Source organism: Leucopleurus acutus (assembly GCF_964270905.1).
Source record: "Leucopleurus acutus genome assembly, chromosome: 8".
In the NCBI taxonomy this organism is placed as follows: Eukaryota; Metazoa; Chordata; class Mammalia; order Artiodactyla; family Delphinidae; genus Leucopleurus; species Leucopleurus acutus.
The window spans coordinates 84,888,440-84,910,565 of NC_139151.1; the positions used below are offsets into that span (position 1 = coordinate 84,888,440).

At 45.5% G+C, this 22,126-nt stretch overlaps 1 protein-coding gene across 2 annotated transcripts; it reads right to left on the reverse strand.

Annotated features, from left to right (window-relative positions):
* Positions 1–454: 454 nt before the first annotated feature.
* Positions 455–21,507, reverse strand: CD59 (CD59 molecule (CD59 blood group)). 2 transcript variants are annotated; one of them, XM_082845487.1, is made up of 4 exons: positions 21,406–21,507; positions 11,917–12,001; positions 8,111–8,212; positions 455–1,999 (listed from the first exon to the last, which is right to left on the reverse strand). In XM_082845487.1, the coding sequence occupies exons 2-4, from the start codon at positions 11,981–11,983 to the stop codon at positions 1,797–1,799; spliced, it is 372 nt and encodes a 123-aa protein (XP_082701613.1). In that variant the 5' UTR covers positions 11,984–12,001; positions 21,406–21,507; the 3' UTR covers positions 455–1,796. The 2 variants fall into 2 exon arrangements, with proteins under 2 accessions (XP_082701613.1, XP_082701614.1); XM_082845488.1 differs by lacking the exon at positions 21,406–21,507 and adding an exon at positions 20,701–20,723.
* Between the last annotated feature and the right edge of the window lie 619 nt (positions 21,508–22,126).

Here is a 22,126-nt window from a genome sequence, read left to right on the forward strand (position 1 = left end):
CCACTAGACCACCAGGGAACTCTCCCCGACTACTGGTTTTTTGCAGTCTGGTTGAATGCCCCTTCAAAGTTCCCCCAAATTCATTTTCTGCTTAAGTGAGTCAAAATTGGTTCTTGTTCCTTGGAACTAAAAGGCACTGCATGAAATGAGCCACTTTGCTGTGGGCATGGTCAGTACTTTCTTGGGCAGAAAAAGTTCTGTTGACGAAAGAGTCACACCTAGTATTTTGTCTTTGAACAGAAGATTAAAGATGATGTAAGGAAAAGCTCTGAGCCAATAGGGAACACAGAGCACTAAGGTAATGCTAGGTTTTGATGGGGAAGCCTCTATTGGTCTGTGTTTAAGTAATGGCATCAACAGAGGAAATCTGGTACTGTCCAAGATCTCTTCTTTCAGTTGCTACCATTGGGCGTGTCACCTATGTTGTTACCCTTTGGGCCAATCACCACACTCATGCATTTGATGAGATTTTATTTTCAGAAAGGCAGTATTCATTCTGGTTTGTCCAACAGATCACATAATCAAGGTGTTTTTTTTGTTTTTTTTTTAAATGTTAATCAATAAATTCCACTCGCGTCGGCAAAAGTCAGACTATGCTGTTAAATACAGCCAAGACTGTAAGCATACAAATGTCACTGTCTACTGGATCTTAAATTATTCACCAGTACCCACAAGAAAGAGGCAAAACTTTGTCCTCCTGAAAAGGTGTATCACTTTTTAGGAAACCGGTAGCGCTTCTGAAAGCCTCAGCACTTGTGATTACGCTAACAGCCCTTACAGATGTATTTTACACTATCTGTGCTGACTCAGCTAGGAGCCAACAGGCTGGATGTCGGCAGGTAAAACACATCCCTGCAGACCTGTTACTATTCATGATGACATTTGGAAATCTCAAATCGCAACCCCAAAGGCTCCTCCTTTTCCATTCATGTATTATACACACACATATGAAGAGTTTTCCTACCAGTAACATTTAAAATAAGCACCCTTAACAACTGCAAGTCACAAGTAACATAGAATATTCAAATGTTTAGTTTTTAACTGTGTGTGACAAAGCTAAGACAGCCTACCATTCCAATAAAAAAGACGGGGAGTGGGAGGGATAGTTTTAACACACCATTAATTTATGTTACTGCGTTTTTCTACTGAAAGACAGCAAAGACAATACAAAATTTCGGGACAGAAGAAAACACAGATTTCAGCCTCTGGTACCTCTCTAAAGATAAACCTTGTGCTTCCGTGCCCTGCCATCTGGAAAGCTTACCTCCTTCCCAGCCAGTCACCTTCTAGCTGAGAATACAACAGTCATTAAGAATCTCATTGTCCACAGCCCACACCTGGAACATGCACCATGCCTACCTGGCAATACAGGGACCATGAAAGGCGAGAATAATGCATGCCTTGTGAGAGACTGTTGAAAAGGAGCCCCCTGCCCCAGTCACCCAAAAAAGTACTGATCACATTAACTACATCCAAGGAACCAGAGGGAAATAGCTGAGGACTGCAGAGAATCTACTCAAGCTGTCACTGCAAAGAGCAGAGTAAGAAGCATACAACTTTACTCAAATCACATGCACTTCACTCAAACTTTTTCCCTCAAACAGGTCTTCTCTGCCAACAGAACTGGTCTTCAGAGTCCCTCTGAGTTCCTCTCTCTAATCTAACTTGCTCAAGCTAGTTTTAGTCTTTCCCAACAGGATCCAGCTGGAAAATATAAAGCCTTTGGAACGCAGCAGCACAGGAAATGAGGAGTATACAGAAACAGGAGATTTAGGAGAAGCCCTTCTGGTGTAGATTTAGAGACAAAAGCTCCAGACCGCCACCAGCAGCAGGATGACCAGCAGAGCTGTTTTCCCTGATATACTCGTCCCGTCACTTTTGTTACACAGGTTCTCCTGGCAGCAGTGGTACTTAAGCTCCTTCTCCTCTAAGGCTTTCGCAATGGCTTCGAAATTGCAACGGTCAAACATCCAACACTGGTAGTAAGTTTTCATTGGCACTGTGGGGGAAATACACACACGCAAAGATAAGCACTCAAGCAGGTAAAACGCTGCACCTGTCTTTGAACTCGCAGTTCTACTTCTTAGAACTTATCCTGGGGAAATAGAGACATTTGGGTAAAAATATGTATCCCAGTTAGCTTATAAAGGGGAAAAATTAAGTAAATAATGATCCAGCTCTGAATGGAACTTTTCCATAAAAGCAGAGTCTCATCAGAGCCAATACAGTTGTGTGTATATGGAAGGCAACAGGCAATCATACTAATGTTTGAGAGAGTTACAAAGATTTTTAAACACATGCCCTCTTTGATCCAGGAATCCCACTTCTAGAATTTACCCTATGAAGTTACTTGAAAAAAGGTTAAGATATATGCTTAAGAATGGTCACTGCAGTACTATCTGTAGCAACAAGAAACTAAAAGACAAACAGTTGGTTAATAAAAAAGCACTTGAATAAATTATGGTAGAGTTCCACACAACGAAGTTCCATGCAGATAAGGAATGCCACAGACCATGTGTATTGACATGGGAGGAGTTTGAGGGTTTTTTTAAATGCAGAAAAATAGTTAAATTGGACTTCAACAAAATTAAACGTTTGTGCTTCAAAGAACACTATTTTAAAAAATTAAAAAGACAAAACCCACAAAAAGTGAGAAAATGTTTGCAAATCATATATCCGATAAGAGTATAGTATACAGAATCTATGAAACACTCTTACAACTCAATAATAAAAAGACACCCCAATTAAAAAATGGGCAAAGGGTATAGATACTTCTCCAAAGATATACAGGGCCAATAAGTGCATGAAAAGATGCCCAACGTCATTAGCCATTAAGAAAATACAAATCAAAACACAGTGAGGATCAATTCACACCTATTAGGATGGCTATAGTCAAGAAATTGGAAAATAACAAGTGGTGTCAAGGAAGCAAAGAAATTGGAATCCTCAAATATTGCTCGTGGGAAGGTAAATGGTGCAGGTATCTTGGAAAAGTCTGGCATTTCCTCAAAAGGTTAAAAATAGTTACCATATGACCTAGTAATTCTACTCCTAGGTAAATATATTACCCAAGAGAATTGAAAACTATGTTCACACAAATGCTTATACACGAATGTTCATAGCAGCATTATTCAAAACACCTAAAAAGTGGAAACAACCCATATGTCCATTAAATGGTAAATGATAAGCAAAATGTGGTATATCCATTCAATGGAATATTATTTGGCCATAAAAAGGAATGAGGTACTGATATATCCAATAACATGGGTGAACATTAAAAACATTATGCGCAGGGACTTCCCTGGGGGTGCAGTGGTTAAGAATCTGCCTGCCAATGCAGGGGACATGGGTTTGATCCCTGGTCCAGGAAGATCCCACGTGCCGTGGAGCAACTAAGCCCGTGCACCACAACTACTGAGCCTGTGCTCTAGAGCCCGCGAGCCACAACTACTGAAGCCCGTGTGCCTAGGGCCTGTGCTCTGCAATAAGAGAAGCCACCGCAATGAGAAGCCCGTGCACTGCAACATAGAGTAGCCCCCTCTCGCTGCAACTAGAGAAAGCCCGCGAACAGCAACGAAGACCCAATGCAGCCAAAAATAAATAAATGAATAAAAAAATTTAAAAAAATAATAGATTATATACTTTAAAAAAACAAACAAACAAAAAAACATTATGCTAGTGAAAGGAGCCAGTCACAAAGGACTCCAACACTGTATGGTTTGATTTATATCTAAATGCCCAGAATAGGCAAATCCGTGGAGACAGAAAGTAGATAGTGCTCCCTGCTGGGGTATGGGCGAGGGAAGAATAGGGAGTGGCCGCTAATGGGTACGGGGTTTCCTTTTGGGGTGATAACAATGTTCTGAAAATGAGTGGTGATAGTCGTACAGAGTTGTGGATATACTAAAGGCCACTGAACTGTGCACTTTAAAATGTACTTTGGAACTGAGATATGTGAATTATATCTCAATAGAAAAAAGCCTAGATGCAGAACAACATGTAGAATGTGACCCACCTGTATAAAGTCTATGTGTGGGGGTGAGTATACTACTTTTCTCTGGAAAGATTCCCAAGTAATTTAACAGTGTTACCCTCACAGAAGGCTATCTTTCATTTATACATTTCTCTGTAGATTGAGATTTAAAATAAAAAAATCACTGGATGAATTTATTTTAAACATAGCCTAAACTTCCTTTAAAAATCATTAGATTATTCCGCAAAGCAGGAAAATTTTCCAAAAGAACGTGCCATTATGGTCCCAATTTTTACACACAAAGGAAGATGCAGGCCAAGATATACGATGCCAATTAGCTTATAGTGACTTAATATTGAGAAAAATTACGTTAAATATTTTAAAAAAGTGAGAGCTGAGAGAGAAGAGAAGTTAGTTGTACTAGATGCGGGGGACACACAGATATAGAAGGTTGGTCCCCACCCTGGAATCATTTTCTTTTCTTCTGTGTTGGAAAGAAAAAAATACAGATGCTTATTTCCTTATTTAAGGCCAATAACTAGTTTATTCTATTTCATTCACAGCTCAGAACAAAACTTCTAAGTTTATAACTGCAGGTATAACTGTTCTGTCCTCCCCCTCAGAGGAGATGAGTGTTTGGCCTGGATTTTAATGAAGTCTGGTCAAGTGGCAGAGGCCAGATAAGAGTGTTCCAGTGACTCTACCTGCTTGGATCATAAATATTTAAGTGGATGCTTCTAACACTGTACCAAAGAATGCTGTTGAATAGGACAAGTTACTGTCTTATGTAGTAGTCATCAGGCTTTGGAACTGCAAAAGCATGAAAGTCACCAAAATGTTAATTAGGGAAACCTAACAGCTTGGGGAGAGCAGGTAGTAATTTATTAATAATTGCTACCAATTAATCACTTACTATGTGTCCTGCAGTGAGCCAAGCACTTTCCTTGAATGATCTTATTTGCAGAACAACCTTCAATGGTGAGCTTCTCACCAAAGCCACTGTCAGAATCACACGAGTAAAAGTGGATCATATCACAGAGTCACCGGAATGTTAGAGGTTCTCTCTCTGCTAGGCACAGCCTCCCCACTCTTCGAAGATTTGCCTTGAGTCTGCCTTTACCAAGCAGTAGCCCCCAGTTGCCTTAGGCATCCTTCAGTGTGTCCCTTATTTGAAAGGCCATTATAGAAATGATTGCTTGGCACTGTCATCAAAGGCTCTGCCAGACTCTCCGTACACGGTTTATATTTCCAGGACCTAGCCAGGACGCCAGTAAATGAGTGGCTGAAGTAGTGCCCATCTGTCTCTCTTCTAGACTGAATCCGCACAGCGCTATCACGCACATTTCTCCACTAACTGCCCCACTGACCCCGGGAGGTAAGTATTCCTACTTCACAGCTGGGGAGACAATGTGGCTAGATTAATTAAATAATTTCTCCAGTGTATGCGTGGCCTTTGATTCCTGTTTATGACAGTGTGCCTTGCCTCTCCCAGGCTGACGTCAATCAGAGTCGGAGGGGCATTTAGATGTTCTGTTACTATCTGCCTTACTGTAAGGTTTGAATATCTATATTTCAAGAACTGCTGTTACCACATGTCTAGCTGATGTTTTGGGACCTATGTTCATGAGAAGAAGAAAACTATTTAAGATTCACATTATCCTTAAAAAAATAGATTTTAGACTTGAGAGGAGTTTTAGATTCACAGCGAAATCGAGCAGAAAGTACATAGTTCCCATAGAGCCCCCGACAGCCCCACCTCCACCCCAAACAACCTCCCTCACTATCAACATTTCCCGCCAGTACATTTGTTGCAACTGATGAACCTACATGGACTCATCATCATCACCCGAAGTCCATTATTTACATTTGGGTGCACTCTGGGTGCTGTACGTTCTATAGGGTTTGACAAATGTATGACATGTGTCCCTCATTATAGTATCACACAGAGTCCTAGCTTCGTTGCCCGAAAAATCCTGTGCTCCCCTATTCATCCCTCCCTCCTCCCCCACTTAACCCCTGGCAGCCACTGACCTTTTTATTATCTCCTTGGTTTTGCCCTTTCCAAAACATCACATAGTTGGAATCATAACAATGTAGCTTTCCCAGAGTGGCTTCTTTCATTCAGTAATACATATTTAAGTTTCCTTCATGTCTCTTCATGGTTTGATACTTCATTTCTTTTTAGTCCATTCTCTGGATGTACCACCGTTTATTTATCCATTCATCTACTGAAGGACATCTTGGTTGCTTCCAAGTTTGGGTAATTATGAATAAAGCTGCTATAAACATCCATGTGTAGGTTTTTGAGTGGACGTAATTTTTTGACTCATTTAGGTAAATATCAAGGAATGCAACTGTTGAATCTTATGGTGAGAGTACATACTGTACCAATTTATATTCCTTCCAGCAATGAATGAGAGCTCCTGGGGCTCCACATCCTTGCCAGCATTTGGTGCTGTCAGTGTTTTAGACTTTGGCCATTCTAATAGACGTGCCTCCTTGTTTACATTAATCATTTTTACAAAGCATAACAGTTCATTATAAGATGAGTAAGTTCTGGGGAATCTAATGTACAGCATTATGACTGTGGTTAACAAGACTGTATTGTCTATTTGCAATTTGCTAACAGAGTAGATCTTAAGTGTTCTCGTCACACACAGAAAGGTAACAATGATTGATTGCAGTAATCATTTCACAATGTATATGTATATCAAATTGCCATGTTGTACACCTTAAACATATATAGTTTTTATTTGTCAATTATACTTCAATAATGTTGGAAACAACTAAAATGAAAGTTTAACCATTCAGGTAGGAAACAATGGGATTTGTTTCCTAGTCTAGTCTACTTCCCTCTTTCCTTCTCTCCACCTCTATCATCTGACACACCCACTTCATCAATAAAAAAGAGAGGCCGGAAGAACTTACTGGTGGCAAGACAGAGATCAGAGCTCAAAGCTTCTAACTGATAATCTAATACTTATTCTACACATAATATTGCCTTTATTCTCTCATTTGGAAATTATACTTTTTGTAGTGGGGGTCCAAGAGACACAGACAATCAGGGTTAAGAAGTAGGTCTCTGTGCTCATAGATAATTGGTGCTCAAATATTTGTGGAGTGAATGACTGTTCTCTCTGGGGGCCTCACTATGCTTTCTACATTAACAATGAGTTAATACAGTCCTCCAGGTGAGGCAGAGGAACTGTCCCCTACAGAATCAAGGACCTTACATGTAGGCCTTGGAATCTGAGCTGTATTCCAGGAGTTTATATCAAAATTATGAGGTACTCCTGTTCTTTAAACAGGATAATTCTAATTCGTCCTTACTTATTGAGGGATTCTTCCTTTCTGGGGAAGTGAAACTCCTCCTCCTTTCAATCAGGTTTCCTAAATTCTATTTTAATAGGATTTATGGAAGAAGCGATTCCATAGTCTAACCAATTTGGAAAATGCAGATTTGACAAAATTTGTCAATGTTGCCAGTTCCCTACCCCAAGCCCACGAGTGCCTTGTTCTCTGAGGCCACCAAGCCTCGGTAGCTACTGTTGCCTTTCTTGGGAACACCCTTCCTCTCTTAGTCCTCTTACTTCCTACCTGTCCTCTGAGCTCAGCTTGAGTCCCCTCAGGACTCTGTATGTATTAAATTCCCCACGGAATGAGACACGGGTATCAATAAAGACATCTGTAATAGCTACACAGGCCTCTTTCACAATTTTCATCGTCTCCTTTCTTCATCTCTGCACCCCGACCTGCTAGCTCAGGCTCTGGCACAGGGCAGGCTCTCAAAAGTTTGCGAGGCAGCCAGTGTTGCTGTTAAGAGCACAAGTGTTGGAATTAGATGGGTTCCCACGTTCAGATCCTGAGCTCGTTCCTTGACCTTAGTCTGTCGCTTAACCTGAGTCTCAGTTTCCTCATTTACCAAACGGGAATAAAATATTACCCCGAGTGGTAGCTGGGAAATATTAAATAAAAAAACAAATGGAAAGTGCTTAGTGCCGCACACAACTGGTGCTATTAAATGGTAGCTATTACTTGTTGAATACGAGTCTAACAAGAATGAGAGCGGCACAGATCTTTTCCCAGGCTCTCTTCATCCCATTACACTCAGGAAGAGGGGGAGGGGGAGGCTCTTACCGGCTTTAACGATGAGACAAGTATCTTGATTACGTGAACAATTGACGGTGGTAGTGCAGCCATTAGCTGGGTTAATACAGCTGTAGCACTCCAGGCTGTGACCTAGGATCAGGAAGAATGCCTGTCAGAACCTGGTAGACCAGCAATGACTCACCCTCCTGGCAGCAGAAGCAAGCCCACCAGCTCCATTAGTGTGGGTCAGAGGTCAGCAACTCAGAGTGGGCTTCCTTCCCACATATATCTGCAGCAGATATATTTTTCCAAGCTCAAACTACAGTTCCAGCAGCAGTTTTTTGGACCCTGAGGCAAGTGCAAAGGGAATTTCCAGATTTCAAAATCCATTTAACTGTGCAATTGAGAAGATTTTTCCTACTTTCAACCGGAAGTGATTAATCTGCAATGCAATGACATATTAAAAGGAATCCATTAAGAGGATAAACTAACAGAATTCTATAAACACCTTCCAAGCAATGAATATGCTCTATCACATAACATTCTCACAGACTGATCATCAGTATTTGGCAGTACCTATCTGTGTGAAAAGACATGCTCCAAGACGAAATGCATGAAATCTCATTACAGATCAGTATTAACAGATGAACGTTTGCAACCAATTTGATGATGGGGAGCACTAACTTTTGAATCCCAAGTAAGCAAAATGTTATTCTCCCAGAAAGAATTCCATTCTTCTCATTAGTAGATCTGTATTATAAATAATTGTACTCAATTATTAAATTTTTGAATTCTGCCAATTAAAAACTTGGAGAAATTTGTTTTCTCTCTTATTTATATAAAAGCCTACATAATATCCTTGATTTTTGTCTCTTGGCCTGCAAAGCCTGAAATATTTACTATCTGGACCTCTGCAGAACAAGTCTGATGGCCTCTGGGATAAGGCGTCCTCACTGCAGCTGTTCTCTGCTGAGGGACTGACCCATCGCCAGAAGCAAACACAGTCAAGGGGCAGGCAGCAGCCATACACTTTAAACCCATGTGGGTGGGAAGACATGCACAGTGACACTGAACACGAGGATCGACTTATATCAGAAGCAAATGCCTCTGGTTCCCCAATTTGAAAAATGACTACTGCTCCCACTCATGTTCTTAGGATTCATCTTTGGTGGCTAGACTTCAAGTTTCACTGGATTATTTTCCCTTCTCTGTTTTTACAACAATGGTGATGGAAAAAGATGAGTCATATTCCACATCTGTGATGGGAAGAGTTGGAAGCAAGTTTTCCTGATTCATGTGGACATACTCTTTGCTACAATAAGAGATCACCTTCTTCTGGCCACATGGCTTCTGCCACGTAATCAGTATTTGGAAGTACCTATCGGTGTGAAAAGACATTTTCAAAGATGAAATATGTAAAACCTCATAAAAGAATGGCATGGTTAAACCAAGACGAAATGTGGGTTTTAGAACCCAAGAGCTGACTTTTAGTTCTAAGGCCAAAGTTCATCACCAGGAAGAGGAATTCTCCAAAGGCCAGAAGAAAGTGGCTCCTCACTTCCTGAGCACAGATAGGAGTGAAGCTCTCTATAACATCTTTTTAAAATAATTAATTAATTAATTTATTTTTTGCTGCATTGGGTCTTCATTGCTGCAGGCAGGCTTTCTCTAGTTGCAGCGAGTGGGGGCTACTCTGTTGTGGCGCGCAGGCTTCTCATTGCAGTGGCTTCTCTTGTTGTGGAGCACAGGCTCTAGGCACGCGGGCTTCAGTAGTTATGGCACACGGGCTCAGTAGTTGTGGTGCACGGGCTTGGTTGCCCTGCGGCATGTGGGAATCTTCCCGGACCAGGGCTCGAACCTGTGTCCCCTGCATTGGCAGGTGGATTCTTAACCACTGCGCCACCGGGGAAGTCCCTATAACATCTTAAATGGCCAGGTCAAACCTTCAGACAGAGGAAAGAGAGCTCACCTTTGGAACTTCTGTGAGGCAGAAATATTCACAGCTAACACAGTGTTCAAATACCTAAACTTTCAATCTTCAGAGAATTGCTATAAGAGGCAGGCTCAAGGATCTCCATCCCCATTTTTCAAGAGAAAATTAAGACCAAGATGTTAACTAACTTGTCAAAAGTCACACGGCTACTAAGAGGAGAGCTGGGACTCACACCCAGGCGATCAGTTCTGAAGCCCACGCTTGGTTTATTTACCGTGATGTTCTTCTAATTGTCCTGAGTGGGAAAGAGAAGAAACCAGGACCAGTTATGGGGGAGACCGGGTCAGGGGCAAAGCAATAAGTCAGTGGCTGTTTGATATTCTAGCTACTTAGCCAGGGTGGAGGGGATCTTCTTCACACTCCAACTCCCTCAGGAAAAACCTAAGTGCCCCCGAGACCCGTCACAGAACAGCTAACAGCGCCAAACCCAAGCCTGATCCATAAACAAACGTAGACTGCTGGAAAGCAGGTATGACCAGGCTATTCTTCCTACAGAAAATTCACTGGGTAGAAGAATTAAGACAATAACGTATGTTGTAACATAGCGAACCACATTACAAACCTCCGTGACTACAATCAACAGACGTGGGGAGGGAGGGGGGTCGTGACTTCTGTCTTTTCTCAGAAAGGGAAAACTTGTGCAAACATGTCCTTGGGCTACTTTGTTCTTTGCTTCCGTTTCCTCAACTGTAAGATGGGCGTAATAGTACTGAGCCCTCACAGGATGGCTGGAAGGATTAAATGAGCCAGGGTCGGGTACAGGTCCTAGTACCTAGTAAGCATTCATCATATGGGAGCTACTAAAGCTACAAGCTCTAAGACATGCTCCAAAATGCAGATGCCTCTGTAGTGCCCACCGCATGGCTACTTCCTTTTCTGCCTCCTGTCCCCACCCCTCAAAAATAACAGTTAGTAGGGCTTCCCTGGTGGCGCAGTGGTTGAGAGTCTGCCTGCCGATGCAGGGGACACGGGTTCATGCCCTGGTCCGGGAAGATCCCACATGCCGCGGAGCGGCTGGGCCCGTGAGCCATGGCCGCTGAGCCTGCGCATCCGGAGCCTGTGCTCTGTGGCGGGAGAGGCCACAACGGTGAGAGGCCCGCGTACCGCAAAAAAAATAAATAAATAACAGTTAGTAGTACCAACGTGACATAGGCAGAAAATGACCTTTGATGTTTACAGTGAAGCAAAGCAAATAACACAGGTGTTCCTACTGTTACAGAGGTAACGAGGATCTCCAGCAGGCAGGGAGGGGCGGCCCCGAGAAGGAGCTGGGGCAGACACTCTGGTGCCAGGCTTATTTGGGTTCAAATTCTGGCTGCACCACTTTGGTGTGATATTTTACAAGTTATTTAATCTCTTTGGGCCTCAGTCTTGTCACCTGTAAAATGGCAAGAAAAATAGTCCCTGCTCCACAGGGTGGACATGAGGATTAAATAAGTAAATACATGTAAAATGCTGAGAATAGTGATTGGCACGTGAATGCTACCAGCAGCAGCAGCAGCACACAGGAGAAGCCCAGGGCGGGCGGCTGGGCTCAGCACTCTGAAGATGGCATCCATCGGTAGCCCCAGCGGCGGGTGGTGGATGGGGTGAAACTCAAGCAGCTCAGTGTAATCGCTCCCCACTCAAGCAGCTCTGTCACCCAGGATGAACTGTAACTCAGGAAGGTGCTCCACTCAGGGTAGGGCCGTAACACAGGAAGGAGCAGTCACACCACCCTGGACCTGTAGCACCGATGGCGAAAGAACGGAAGCTCGGCCCGAGGTCTGTGGCATCAGCTTGGTCTTCCTGAGGCCTAAGAAAAAGTTTAGGGCCGAGGCGGCCTACCTGATCCAGATTCCTGTCCCTGTGGACCACTCACCTACGCGGCAGACGGCAGCCAGGCTGCACAGGAGCCCGAGCAAGGCGAACACTCCTTTGCTTCCCATTGTGACCGGCTGCAGGGTCTGGAAGAAAGGAGCACAAAGCATGGTCATGAACACAGGTGATTGCCGGGTATCTCAGAAACCAAGGGGTGCAAGGCCTGGGGGCTTCAGGACACATGGGAAGGAGTGAGCAGACCAAGAAGGCAGGGGACGTCCGGGCTGGGCGCGACGAGCCTAGGGTGCTCTCAGCTGGGGCCGTGCTTGGTCCCTCCCTGGCTGAGACCTCGGCTTACTGAAGAAATGCTGCCGGGCCTGGTGGGAGGGGCAGCGGCAGGGAGTCAAAGCACACCGGGCCCACCCCAGCTCTCACCTACAGTAGCCGTGCACCCTTGAATAAATTCAGTTCTTCTGAGCCTCAGTGTTCATGACTGAGCAGTGGGACAGCACTATCTTCCCCCTCAGGGTCGCTGACTCAAATGAGAATATTAACAAAGTACATAATGCAGCACCTGCGATTTCAGCTCTGCAGGCCCCACCCCCAGCTGCTGGCCGAATTGAGCCTGAGCCCAGTGAGGGCCACTTCTCCAGGCCACGCCACTAAGTGCATCAGATGGAAGGGGTAACTCTGGAGGGCACCAGTGCATCAGATGGAAGGGGTAACTCTGGAGGGCACCAGTGTGCCTTCAGAACAGGAAGCAAAGGCTTAGCGTGCACAGAAGCTCTGGCTCCCCACCTCCTCCTTAATCACTCTGGAAAAGTAAGGAGGGGTTCCAGGTACCTCTGGTGACAAGTCCCCATTACATTAATGCCTAGATGTGTGGCAGTGAGCATCAGGGGAGAAGAGGGGAGGGCTGAAACACCTTGAACCCTCCTTTTACCTGAGCAGGAGGCCAAGACACAGGGAGGGTTTTTTTTTTAGACTTTATTATTATTATTATTATTATTTTTTGCGGTATGCGGGCCTCTCACCGTTGTAGCCTCTCCCGCTGCGGAGCACAGGCTCCGGACGCGCAGGCTCAGCGGCCATGGCTCACGGGCCCAGCCGGTCCGCGGCATGTGGGATCCTCCCGGACCGGGGCACGAACCTGTGTCCCCTGCATCGGCAAGCGGACTCTCAACCACTGCACCACCAGGGAAGTCCTATTATTTGTTTTTTAAAGATTTTTTTTTTATGTGGACCATTTTTTAAGTCTTTATTGAATTTGTTACAATATTGCTTCTGTTTTGGTTTCTTTTTGGTCCTGAGGCATGCGGGATCTTAGCTCCAGGACCACGGATCGAACCCACACCCCCTGCGTTGGAAGGTGAGGTCTTAACCACTGGACCACCAGGGAAGTCCCCACCGGGAGGTTTTTAACTTGCTTAAGTCCAAATCATGAGCAGTAGATCTAAGGAGTCTCCCGACCCTACCCGACTCCCCTGAGGCCATCCTCCAACAAGGAGGCAGCAGCTGCCCCAAACCAGGGCAGCTCCACGTTCTATTCTCCTGGGCCGCACAGGCCAGGATTTCTGCCTGGTAGACAGACGGGGCTCTTGGTGGGTGGGCCCTGCCCTCCTCTGGGTTGGAAATGGCATCTCTCACACCTCTGAAGGTCATGTGATGCTGAGGAGTTGGTTGAGGAAGGCCGGGGAGAATTGGGAAGCGAACAGGGCAGGGCCTGGCATTGCCCAAAGAAGACGCCATTGAGTAAAGCCACGCCCGGGAGAGAGACAGGTTGCTTGCTGACGTGTGGGAAAGTGGGGAGAAAATCTAACTGGGCCTGGCCTTTCTTTACAGGTTGAATACCCCCCACTTCCCTCTGGTACCTGCAACACCTACCACAGCCTACTAATGCCACCGGGCTGACCCTCCCGGGGCGTAGCTGCCCACAGCACCCCTGTGCGGTGAGGACCTGAGGCTGCCCGATGCCAGTGGTCAGAAGCTCAGACTGGGCTGGCAAAGACCTGGACACGAGGTCTGGCTCTGCCACGGCTACCGAGCCTCGTTCTCTTCACCTATGACAAGGGGCAGGTACATGGGCGCTTTCCTACACCAGGAGACTGAGGTGAGATAAGACAAGTTAACTATGTGCTTGACAGTCACAGAAAAGTGGTGGCTGTCACCGCTTCCTACCTCACCCTGGACTTCCTTCCTGACCACACCCAGATTTCCTGCCCAAAGTCAGGCACGTCCATACCTCCGGGTCAGACTATTGGCCTCTCCAGGCTCTCTTGTTCCCTGAGCCTGAGAGATGGAGGCAGCGAGGTCTCTGCATCCTAATAGCTCAGGGAGAGGCCCCTGCCCCTCCTGCCAGCACCTGACGCCCCTGCAATGCCGTCTGTCGGGAGCCAGACGGGTCAAGGGAGAGAATCACAGCGTTCCCGCGCCACCGACCCCCCAGCCAGTGGCCCAGGCCCAGCACACCCCAGCTCCCTGCCTGGTTCCTCATGCTCGGGGGCATCTGGGTAGAAAGGATGATGCACACACTCAGCTTAGGCAGGCCTGGGGCTGGGAAGAAGTGCTGCGAGAGAACAGGAGAGGAAGGCACCCATCTGAGGTCCCCGAACAGGGACGCGGAGAGCATCAGACTCTCCCTAAAAGTTAAGAACATCTGCTTCCTCAGGTAGCCCTATTGGAGGAGGAGGGAGGGACCTCCTGACGGGGGCGGGTAGGTGCTGGAAGGGCGCCGGGCTGGCAGGAGCTGCAAGCTCCAGGAGACTTCCCTCGGAATTGTCCTTGGCATGAATAACACCATTACAACAAAGAGGGTGCAGTGCAGTGAACTCGCCCTTGATGACACGCATCAGAAAGAAGGGTCTACTAAGAAAGGCTCATCTCTTAACAAAAGCTGCGGAAACGGCACAGTGAACTGGTCTAGGGACAGGCTTTCTCGTCGACCGGTGAACAAAGTTCACCTGGCTCTGCCACTTATTGCCGTGTGTTACTCAACCTCTGGGCCTCCCTTCTTCACCAAGTAAACACAGGGATAATCACAGGTACTGCACAGCATGGTGCCTGGCCAAAGAAGGCCCTCAAAAAGCAGTAGCCACCATGAGTATCACTGGGAAGTCACGAGGTTCCCAGGAAAAGAAATTGGGCAGGCAGGGGGTGTTGGCGGGTGGAGGGTGTGGCAGAGAGAGGAAGTGATCAGTGTACGGATGTTGAGCTGTTCGGATCGGAAGACCAGGTCTTCATTAACCACTACTAAAATATGAATTTCCAAGAGCGATATGTTGTTATGAAATGGCAGGGGTGGGGGACAGAAAATAGCTGATTGTTTTAAAGCTATTTTATAAATGCTCCCAAAATGCTGCTGATAGTAGTAAACACTAAGCAGGATTATTTATAATCTCTTATTTCTCTTCCTGACCTTTTACTTTTTGCCATACCTCCCCAAATATTCTATAATGAGCCAAGCATTATTTTTATAATTAGAAATAGGAAACTCCGCACATTACAAAACTTTCCCTTTTAGTAGTCATAGATCACCTGTCTTCTGGCAAGTCTGTTACAGAATTAAAAAGAGAACCGAACCTCATGGCTTGAAACTCTTCCCCCTAGTCTAAAACATCCTCCATTTTAAATTTAAAAATGATGCCCATAAGTTAAGTGTAGATCAGATGGTAGATGAAGTGAGAGCTGCCATTACTTTTTCAATCCACCCAACCAAACACTTAGATGCAAGATGCATCCAGAAGACCTCATCACTCTTTTCTAAACATATTGAGACTCATTTAAATGGATTTAATTATTGGAAACAGCCCAAAGTCATTCTGCCTCCCATCCAAGTACTAACCAGGCCCGACCCTACTTAGCTTCTGAGATCAGATGAGATGGGGCGCGTTTAGGGTGGTATGGCCGTAGACCCAAAGTCATTCTGGAAAAGGTCCACAGAATAAGATAGGTGAGCCTATTGGAAAACACCATTTGGGAGTCATAGGACACGTCTGGAGCCAGCCTTAGGAAGTCTGGACAGATTTTCCTGGGTGGCTCTGAAGTTGACTCTAAAGGGAATTCCTTCAGGGGCACGCCAAATAGGCTTTTCACCAGAGGAATAAGTAACAGTCAAGGATATATAAGCATTGTTTAAAATAGTAAAAATTTGGTAACATACATTTCCAACAAGAAGATGAGTAAATTATGGTACACTTCCATGGTGGGGAACTACACAGCCATGAAGAGTAACAGACATGGAAGGCTATTCACAATGTATTAAGAAAAAAAGCCAGTTTAAAAATAGCTATAGGGCTTCCCTGGTGGCGCAGTGGTTGAGAGTCTGCCTGCTGATGCAGGGGACACGGGTTCGTGCCCCAGTCCGGGAAGATCCCACATGCCGCGGAGTGGCTGGGCCCGTGAGCCATGGCCGCTGAGCCTGCGCGTCCAGATCCTGTGCTCCACAACAGGAGAGGCCACAACAGTGAGAGGCCCGCGTACCGCAAAAAAAAAAAAAAAAAAAAGCTATAATTTTATTACTTTGTCTTAAAAAAAAATATATATATATATATACACACACACATACATACATACACACTCGTATAAAAAAATGCTTGGAACACCTTCCCACTTTTCCAAAAATTTTGGATCATGGGATTAACAGCATGGTAGAATTATGAGCATCTTATTTATGCTTAAATATATTTTCTTAACAATGAACCTTTTTACAGAAAGAGCTCTCAACATGAGTGAAGAATATTTTAATGTACTTAGGTGTCGTTTCACTTGCAGCTTAAGTTTTTATTTTTCTACTACTCCACCTGATTAAGTATTAAAAATATATACCACCTTTCAAAATTTGCTACATTAAGGTAAAAAATATTTCATGGGTATATATTCTCCTATGTCTAAAAATAGTTATTTTAGTCACACCCTATATTTGTAAAAAAAAAAAAAAAAAAAATGAGGCTTGTGTGATTTTCTAGTCGTCCTGAAAGACCTATATTCTAATCCCACTCTGCTGTCAATTTATATAACCTTAATGCAGACAACTACTTTACTTCAGTTCCTAATTTGTGAAGTGGTAATAATGATTTTATAGAATGATAAAATATAAAAATAAGACTTGCGGGTTTTAAAGCTCACTATGGGCTAAAATGTTACGTGGCACTTTAAGGAACAGACAAATGCACACACAATCCTGGGGTTACTCTGTCCTGGGCTTAGACCTGAGCTGGAAATAATATTTTTACTATTAGGTGCCAGATTTCTGAACTTCTTCCAGTTTATCAGGACAGCAAAGTACACAGCTGTAAAAGCCAGGAGAAACGGTTGGGATAAACCAGGGCTGTCCTATTTGGAAAAGTATAGTCAGAGACAGTAACCATCTTCAAATAGGGTAAGGGCCACCAAGGAAGAGAGGGAGACGTTATTCTGTGTAATTTACAAAGACAGCATTAGGATCAATTAGGGAGGCATTCTGAGCTTCCTAAGAGCAACTGCTTGCTATCACTCCACCCCTCCCTCCCTCCCTGCCATGTGCCAGGCACTGTGCACAGTGTCAGCACATATGGAAATCAATTCCCTGGTGAAATGTGAAAAACTCCCCATCACTTGGAAATGTTCACACAGAGAGCAGAGATCACAGATCAGAGATGATGCAGAAAGATGCCAGCAGAAAGCAGCAAGGGGTTAAAACAAAAGATCTCTGAAGTACTAGAGATTCTCATCCTACAATAAGAACCAACCTGATCATTATTTATTCATTTCCATCCACCTGAGATGTAAGGGGAAGCTACAAGTTGCAAGGTGATTTACAAATACAGGCACCCCTAATCAAGTTCCTGAAAATGTTTTGGGTAGCCAGTTTATGGATAGTGTAAGCCTATATTCCATTATTTTAAATAGGAAAACAAAGACGTGTTGCCGTCCATCCAAAGACCCCAGCCAGTCCCCCCAAATATCTATCTATCTATCTACCTATCTATGTATCTATCTATCTATCCATCTAAACAATCGAAATAAATGTGAACATAAAATATTTAACACACCAATGACCCAACAAACTGAAGGAATCCATTGGTGCATATATTTACTCTACGAAGTAAGTTCAGTCTCGGCACCTACCCCCCAGTCATCTCCACAACAGTCATTTATGAGCCCACTGTGAGCTGAGCAGGTGCCATGCTAGGCACTGGGCTACAGTGACTGCTGAACCAGGCGAAGCCCCACTCTCAAGAACCTTACAATCTAGCGGAGGTGGACACCAACTAACACTAAAGACCAGGAAGAAAATAACATAGGGTAACAGTATTGGTTCTCTAGCTTTAGTGGGCATCAGAATCACCTGGAGGGCTGTTAAACACAGATTGCTGGGCCCTGACCCTCTAAGTTCTGATTCTGCAGGTCTTGGGTGGGGCCCAGTTAGAAATTAGCATTTCTAACGGGGGACCACACTGAGCTGAAGATTCAAAGAGTGAGATGGACTTTGCCCACCCATGGGGATTCTGAAGACAGAGCAAGGGGGTCACAGCTGAGGCATACAGGTGGTCTCTAGGAGTGAAGAATGGTCCTTAACTGACACTCGGCCAGGAAATGGCACCTCAGTCCTCCAACCCCAAAGACTGTACTGTGCCAATAGCTTGAATGGTCAAGGGGACAGATTCTCGCACAGAGCCGCCAAAAAGGAACACAGCCCTGCTGACACGTTGATGTGAGCCCAGTGAGGCCCGGGTCAGATTTCTGACAGATGGAACTGTAAGATTAATAAATTTGTGTTGTGTTAAGCCACTAGGTTTGTGGTGATTTGTTTCAACAGTAATAGAAAATGAATACACCAACCTCAGAACTGGTACGTGGCAGAGCAGCATTTAAACCCAGGTCTGAGCTCTTAACCACAGTTAAACTCTCTGGTGGGGAAACTTCTTGTGAATTCAGCTTCTGAAATAAATTGGTTAACACAGGCCACCAGAGAAGCGATTTTACATTGGCAACGTTGCCACAAGATTCACAGATGCCCAGGAGTATAGTTTCTGTTCCTGGGAGCCTGGAGCCTCAGAGGCTGATAAACTTTAAGGCTAGAAGTATTCTCAAAAATTAAACCCAACATTCCTATTTTATAGGAAATTAATGGAGGCCCCAGGGGATGAAATTACCCGTTCCCAAGGCAACAGGTTAGTTGCAAAGACACACTGGGTGGATCTCCCTTCTATTTACCAGGGGCCAGTAACTCACAAGTAGCTTAACATTACCCGGAGGCCAGTAGTGTTAGTGGCTTGGGGCTTTGCCTCCTTATCACCTTGTACACACACAGCCTGGCAAGCTGAGAAGATCACTGATCTTACACAAAGATCACTCAATTCAGAGAAGTCATTACTTCAGCAAGTAGAGACAAACAGAAAGCCACCATCATAATGAACAGTCCCTCCCAGCTACTCTGAGGTGCCAGAGACAACCATCTCAGAACTCTCTAAACTACACAAATCAGAAGCTTCCTCAACAAGGAAGGGCCTTCCTTGCAATTTGTTCCAGGAACTCAAGTCTCTAGTTCTCCAAAGAGGGCCCTTTCCAGACAGCTTCCTCACGGCCCTGCCCTTTGAGATTGTACATGGAGAGCCAACTGTGTAGTGAAGATATTTCACAAGATATAGGGTGTAGTAATAACATGTCCTCCGCTTCAGAAATTCTCAAGCATCTCTGGGCTTGGTTTTGTTTATGGCGTCTGTGCTCGTGAGGTTCTTCTGGAGCTGGCCCAGAATTTTTAATGCATTTCTTTTCAAGAGCTTGTACCTGCAGCTGTCAAAGCTGAATTCCATTAGACACCCGCTCTCCACACTCTAACATCCATTTTTATTTGGACTTTTACCTTACAAGCTACTCAGCATAATGAGGTGTTTTCCTTATAGTTTTCTGTTTGAAAATACAGAAGCCATCGTTTCACACATTTGGTCCGCAGTCAGGCACCTCCCTCAATTAACATTCTGAGCTGTATGTGCCTTCCTTAGAGAACTGGGAGTAAGCTGCCCCCAACGGGGAACATGGGTACCGAAACATTAACAGCCACATTTGTTCTCCGCTTACCAGGTGCGCACAGAGTCCTTTCCACGAATTATCTCATAATTGGTGAGATATTCGTGTCCTTATAACACCCTAAGAAGTAAGGCCTGTTATTTTAGCAATAAGAAAATGAGGTTAAATAGCATGCTCAGCATTACGCAGCCAGTAAGAGCAGAGCCAAGGCTCAAACTGGTGCCAAGCCCAGGCCCTTGACCACACATGAACTTCATCACTTCTCTGCAAGCAAACCATGTCAAATTGTACTTATTTTAGGAGCATTCCAGAGCCATCATCACCGACAGATGAAGCTAGACAACGGAGAGCAAGGTGGTAGGAAAGAGCTGTTTCCCTGATCTGTGATTCTCAGAATTGCACACAAAGTAATCTTCGGATTATCTCGCCTGTATTTGAGGTCTCTCCCTCCTTTTTAAGAAATGTCTATCATCACAAGCAACCCTGATATGGTGTGGGCTATGTCTCTAGGTTTGTAAAACGTATGGGCTGATTTGTTTAGAATGAAATAGAATTATTGCAGTTGAGAGTGGTGGGCAGGTCTCAGCTGGGGCCCCCTGATATCCTTAAAAAACTGGCCAAGAACAGGATTTTTAAAAGAATCAGCTGGCCAAGAATCAGGAGGCACTTTCAAAGCGGACATGAGGCATTATAGGAAAGAAGGAAAGCACTGGTCAAAAGGAAAACCGGAGGAAGCCTGGGCCAGAGCCTTCACTAGGTGGCAACCAGGCCAAATCGCTATTTCACAAAGACTCCGAGGGCACGGACGAGATCCGAGTTTCAGAAGTCACACAACTACCGCCAGGGTGAGTCACAAATCCCAGCTCTTCGTGTGAGTTCCGGGATAAGGGGTGAAGCCCCCTACGTCAGAGGAGAAATGGAACGTTACCTGGTACATTTCCAGGATCCATGGAGAAAACCACTACTTAACGTTTCCTTAAGTCTGCCGTTAGACTCTATGAAGGGTGCGGCCCAAGCTGGCCCAAGCAAACTAAAATTGGACTCAAAATGTCTAAGTCACGACCCCACCCTGCTGTTTCAAACTCAAAATTTAAACCTCCAGAGGAAGAGAAGAATGTCCATAACTTCCAGGGATGGCATTAACCTCCTTTCAAGGTGCGATGCGATTTCTTTTCCCTAAACTGCAAGAGCTTCCCTTCAGATTCAAATTTCGAAACAAATACTCCCAGGAGAATGGAGGGCAGGGCCCGCGGAATTGGGGATGTTTTGGAAAGCGCGCCCGCTCCCCCCTTCTCGTTGGTCGTATACAAAGGAATCACCAGTTCTGCGGGCCGCGGGCGGGGGGAAGGGCGCCGGATCTCGCCGTCCCTGGGCGCGGAGGCCGGCGCAGGGTGGGCACGGCCCTCTCGGACCCTCCAAACCCCCCAGTCCAGCGATGGCAGGGGCCCGGGCCCAGCTGCCCGTTGGCGCATGCGCCGGCCCAAATCCCCGAGTGCCGGACTCGGAGCGCGGCTCCGCTCCCCTCCTGGCCCCCAGACCTCACCTTCCAGCCCTCGTCGTCCGCTTCTGCGCGGGTACGCCTGCTAGGGTCGTCCAGTCCCGTTTTATCGCCTTGGCTGGGGCGGGCTCCGCCTCCTCCCGCCGGCCCCACCCCGCCCAGACTCCGGCCTCGCCCTGCGCGCCGCAGTTTGCCAGCGAAGGTCACCCGAGCCGGCGCAATTGCGGGCTCCAGGATCCGGTGCAGAAAAAGCCCTGTGGCCAGGACTAGATTAAGACCTTTATGATAAAACACTGAAACGGAAAGTTTATGATGTTCTTCCTCCGATTTGTTATCGAAAACAAAAACAATATGAAACTCCAACACTTATGAATTTTCCTCCTTTGTTGAAAAAAATATGAAAATGTTTTTCAAAATGTTTGTGTGCCCTTGCCAAGCTCCCAATTGGCCTGGATGTCGGGTTAGCCAGCCTGGCTGCAGCCTGAGGCTCCTTTCTGCTCCCGGGCTCTGGTAGCCTCCAAGTACCCTTCAGCCATAGTCACCTCTGTGACTTGTTTGGAACCGAGATGAAATTCTGCTGTGGGTTTTTTTTTGGGGGGGGGGAGGGGAGGCGTGCCCTGCAGCTTGTGGGATCTTAGTTCCCTGACCAGGAATGAAACCCACGCACCCTGCAGTGGAAGCCGGGAGTCTTAACAGCTGGACCGCCATGGAAGTCTCTAGAACGTTATTTTTAGGTGAAGATGTAATCTGAAGTTTCTGGTTATCA